At 30.6% G+C, this 5,173-nt stretch overlaps 2 protein-coding genes across 3 annotated transcripts; one reads left to right on the forward strand and one right to left on the reverse strand.

Moving 5' to 3' along the window:
- Positions 1-3: 3 nt before the first annotated feature.
- Positions 4-1,378, forward strand: LOC112458838 (protein ALP1-like; the record flags this gene model as incomplete). Its single annotated transcript, XM_025022652.1, has 3 exons — positions 4-410; positions 478-577; positions 657-1,378. Coding segments are annotated over 3 exons (966 nt in total), but the record flags the coding sequence as incomplete, so codon positions are not given.
- Positions 1,379-1,578: 200 nt separating this feature from the next.
- Positions 1,579-4,497, reverse strand: LOC112458839 (zinc finger and SCAN domain-containing protein 32-like). 2 transcript variants are annotated; one of them, XM_025022654.1, is made up of 5 exons: positions 4,229-4,261; positions 3,640-4,017; positions 3,424-3,537; positions 2,915-3,210; positions 1,579-1,855 (listed from the first exon to the last, which is right to left on the reverse strand). In XM_025022654.1, exons 2-5 carry the CDS (start codon positions 4,010-4,012, stop codon positions 1,748-1,750), a joined length of 891 nt encoding a protein of 296 aa, XP_024878422.1. In that variant the 5' UTR covers positions 4,013-4,017; positions 4,229-4,261; the 3' UTR covers positions 1,579-1,747. The 2 variants fall into 2 exon arrangements, with proteins under 2 accessions (XP_024878422.1, XP_024878421.1); XM_025022653.1 differs by having other exon boundaries at positions 3,640-4,497.
- Between the last annotated feature and the right edge of the window lie 676 nt (positions 4,498-5,173).

Here is a 5,173-nt window from a genome sequence, read left to right on the forward strand (position 1 = left end):
ATTATTCGAACTGTACTAGAACCCAAACCACTTTTCCTGGTATCCAGACAGCCTTTATCTGTCGAAAAACAGGTCGCAATAGCTCTGTATAAATTAGCAAGTTGTGCCGAGTACAGAGTCGTTGGTGATGTGATGGGTGTTCACAAATCGACAGTTCGAAAGTGCTTATTTAGAGTGACCATGGCCATCAACAATGTCATGGTACAAGAAAACATATTTATGCCTTCTGAAGATGAAGCCCAGTTCATATCTCTCCAATTTAAAAAAAGAAGCTTTATTCCACAATTGATTGGGTGTATTGACGGAACACACATCCCAATTACCGCACCACATGAAGGTTATCGAGACTTTGTGAATAGGAAAGGATGGACATCATATAATGTAATGGCTGTTGTCGACCACAATGGAAGGTAAGCGTGAAAAACTGAGCTTGGAAAATACCGAAATCTAAAATTATTAAATTATCTGTTATATTAGGTTCAGAAATGTTGTAATAAAACATCCTGGGAGTGTGCACGATGCTGCCGTATTCAAGGATAGTAGCATATACAAGAATGCACAGACCATTATTCCTCAGGTAAATGTTAAATTATTTTGTTTGACGTAAGTTTGATTGTATTTTTATATGTAATACTAATATAATATATGAATTGTAGACATCTAAAAACATCGATGGTGTGGATATACCGTACATGATTGTAGGTGACCCAGCTTATCCTATGTTATCGTGGCTCATCAAAGGCTATTCAGGCACGTTATCAGCAGAAGAAGAGTCTTTTAATGTGTATTTGAACTCTGCACGAGTTTCAGTGGAAATGGCATTCGGTCGGTTAAAAGCTAGATGGAGAATTTTATGCAAAAAAATGGATTGTGCTTATACGTTTTGTCCACAAATCATTCTTGCTTGTTGCACGTTGCACAATTTTGTAGAAAGTCACAAGGAACGGTTTTTTCCTGAATGGTTAGACGAAGTGTCCAACAGTGATCAGTTGTTTCCTCAACCAATAGCTGTACAAAATCGTAATAGAGATTGCGTACCTGGTATAGCAGTGAGAAACCACTTAAAACAATATTTGGCAGCCAGTTATCCTCTGCGGAAAGCTCTCATCCGATAGTGGGTAGCAGTGGATATCAATATTATTTTCATGTGTATATTCGAATTAAATAATATAGTTTTGACATTTTTTAATACCTTTTATTTCTTTAATTTGTACATCTTTTTGTATGCAACATTATTACAGCTTTTATATGTGTACAGTACACCACATATTTTATAATAAAATATTCGAAGTTTGTCTCATAAACCTACCACTAATTCACAGTTATAGTAATTATCATAATTAATATCGCATTTTGAGATCAATGGAAAAATATTTATATATTTCCCGCATACACAACAAACTATTTATTTAATTAATGATTTATATTATATCTATAAATAAAAACAACTTTTTAAGAACTTGTAAAGAACAAATAAACCTTTTTGGAAACTATATCACAAGTTATTAAACAGCTTATATTTATTAATTTATCTTGTACCTATAAATTAATAAAAAAGTAAATTATAATAAAGCAACTTTTTGAACGAAATTAACATTTTTAAACAAAAGTAACATAATAATGAACGTACTTTTTAAACAAAATTAACATTTTGTGTAGGAACACGGCACCATAACTTCTAACTAGAAATAATCCCTAATATATCTTAAATATTTAAAACTGCAGTCTTCATATTATTCAAATTCAGTTATTGCGTTTCATAATAAAAGTTCTGTACTTTCGAATTTGGTTCCTTGCCTTCTATCATAGGAGATTGAATGATTGTAGAGGTGGAAGGAGGTTCTGTATAATTCAACTGTAAAAAAGAAAATTTTTAATTTAATTTTTATTGCCATCAAACTATGTCATTAATTTTCATCCGGTGAAACCGAAACTCTCATTAAATAAGTATGCAGTAGCTTTTCTTTTTAATGACTTTTGAGTAAGTTTATACATATTTATACGATCTTTTCTTGAATAATTATTTTTATAAAGAGCTTTTTATAATATAATTATTGTAAGAACTACTACGTCAATATGTAGTCCGACCTTTCGGAGATACATGTATACATGTATGTATATGTATGTATGTGGTATACATGCGTGTATTTTTGCCAACAAATACACTTTGAGACTTTCGAGAGGTCTTCGATACATTCGATCGCGTATCAATTTAAAGTGCCTTTTTTAGAAAGAATATTTTATTTTAAATAAATACACACATACTAAATAGTAAATACTTAAATAGTAATTTATTTCAATTATAAGTTATTTATTTACTAATATAATTAATAACTATTTAATAATATAATAAATAAAATATTTGTGATCAAAATAAATCACTGTTTCACTTTTTCAGACCAACAAAATCAAATGTTTTATTAAATTTATAAATATATTTATATAATATGTATAAATATATGTAGATAATCAAATAAAAAGGAGCATCAAGCCGCAAGAAGGTGGAAGTGTTGTAACATTCTATATTAAGGTACAGATTGACAAACGTTTCAGCCCCTTATGGGACCATCTTCAGTGTCAAATAACAATTAATTTAAGAAAAGTTAACATACGTTACATAATCTTACACTAATTTGTTGCGTTAATTTTAGTGTAAGAGTATGTAACATATGTTAACTTTTCTTAAATTAATTGTTCTTTAACACTGAAGATGGTCCTATAAGGGGCCGAAACGTTTGTCAATCTGTACCTTAACATAGAATTTTACAACACTTCCACCTTGTTGCGGTTTGATGCTCCTTTTTATTTGATTATTTTTAATCATGTGAGCCTTTTGATATATATGTAGATTGCATGCACTAGTTTTAATGTTGTGACACGATTAATTATTTAAAAAATTAATAAATGGATTTACCGAAATAAGTTTCAGCGGCTTCAAGGTGCTTTGTGTAGAACGAGCAGGGGTTTGAGATCTGATACCCTGCATACTGTTAGTAAATGCAGCCAGAATCAAGCTTGTTTGCTGACTTTGAAATTTTCGCTCTTTTTCTAACTCCTCTTCTTCCCACTTTCTCTGCTCCATCATCTCGTCATGGACCATTTGTTTTTGGAGTTCCATCTGCTTGTTTGTAATGCTGTTAAGTAATTCTTTTTGGTTTTCCAACCACTTGTCAGTATGACTCTGCAGCATTACTTCATAACTTTTTCTTCCTAAATATAAAATTTCTGTACTATAATACGTATATTATACATATGTAAATTAAAAATTATATATCTTCTAGCCCTATATCATTAGTTGTACTCTTATAAATCTTCAAATATGGACTAATAGCGTAGTTGAATAGAGCGTAGTTGCAAATTGTGATGTCATCTCTCAAATAGAAATACTTAATAAGGCTATAATAATAAACATTTTATTTATACCAGAAGTTTTTGTTCGTTTCTGTTTTTTGGCTGGTGGGACTTCATTTTCCTTATCTAACATTTCATCAGTCTCTTCAGCAGTTGTACAATTTATTGAATCATTCTCGTTATTAACTAAAATCAAATAAATAATAATATTAAGTCGAATAATTGATGGTACCAATTTGTATTTTCATACTTAACTATATATAATTGCATTAAATAAATATATATTACCTTCTTCCTCATTTATTTCAGCGGTGTCTATTCCTACTTGATCATCGCTGCTGCTAGCTAGGGCACTTGGCCTGCCTCCATATAATATATCTAACTCGTTGTAGAATGGACACGTTGAGGGAGCAGCACCACTGACATTATTATTTCTTTTACATTTGAAATATGCTGCTTTCAAATTTTTTAATTTTAATTTCATTTGCTCGGCTGTTTTTTCATAACCTTTTGCTTGCATTTCGGGTACCAGCATTCGGAAAATCTCTACATGCCGATGTTTCTTTCCATCAATTATACTTAAAATACTTTTTTCCGTGACCAGTTCGAGAAACGTTCGTGTTTCACCATCTGTCCAATTTGCACCCTTTTTACATGACATTTTCACTGTTGATATAAAACTTCTATTCTAACTTTCTAACTTTAACCTCAATCTAACAACAGTCAGCAGCGGCGGTATACACTTGATCCAATTCGAATCGAATCAAGCGTTTACAGCGCGCTGACATCTTTTGATACGCGTATCAACTTGGTCTGATACTCGCGATTGAGGAGTATCAGACCAGAGCGCACTAAAGTAATCCGCGAGCGTTTATACCGAGCGTATCAAACGATTTGATACGGATATAGCACTTGATACGCGTACCAAGTGCTCGGTGTAAACTAGGTCAATGTCGGGTGAATGTCAGAAACTAGTGCCGGCTCATTATAAAATAGGCCTATAATTGGGCCAACGTTGCGCCGCGTGATTACAAAAAGAAAAAAAACTTTTTTATTCTAACTTATCTGTAAAATAAAAAACGAATCATTATAAAAAAAACCTTACCCAGCACCATACACATGTCTAAAACCGCATAACCCGGGAAAAAAATCTCCTATTTATTCATATTAGTTTATATTAGTTTATATTAGTAGATACATGATTATACAATATATGATCATATAAGAAATGGAAAATATAATCTTAAACAATATTATATGGTCATATATATATGAGAATATATAATTATACATGGTCATATATAAGCATATACATATGCCATGATTATATACTCGGGAAAAAATACCTCTTATTTGTTCATATTAGTAAATATATAATTATATATAGTCATATAAGAAATAGAAATATAATTTTGAACAATATTATATGGCTAAATCTCTTTAAGTATAACTTTATATAGTCATATATGGTTTTATATACTAGTATATTATCATGTGTGATCATGTAAAAGTATATTTATAAGGTCAAAGATAATCATAAATGAATATATACTCTATAATGGAGCTATCCATATAAATTTGTATAACTGTTATAAATATTCTTCTAATAGTATATTATTTTACTTGACAATATCAAATTAATATAAAATATATTATTTTTAGTTTCAGTTTACACAATTGCGTTTTAAGTCCGACAAAGTCCATATATTGGCACGCAGTGCCAATTTAAAAAACTGAAATGTATTTAATAATAATTGATATTGTGAAATATTATTAAGCATCAAGATCCGCTTCGACCGAAAACGGCACTTCTCATTGCTTA

Source organism: Temnothorax curvispinosus, unplaced genomic scaffold (genome assembly GCF_003070985.1).
Source record: "Temnothorax curvispinosus isolate PA1 unplaced genomic scaffold, ASM307098v1 QBEX01009254.1, whole genome shotgun sequence".
NCBI lineage: Eukaryota > Metazoa > Arthropoda > Insecta > Hymenoptera > Formicidae > Temnothorax > Temnothorax curvispinosus.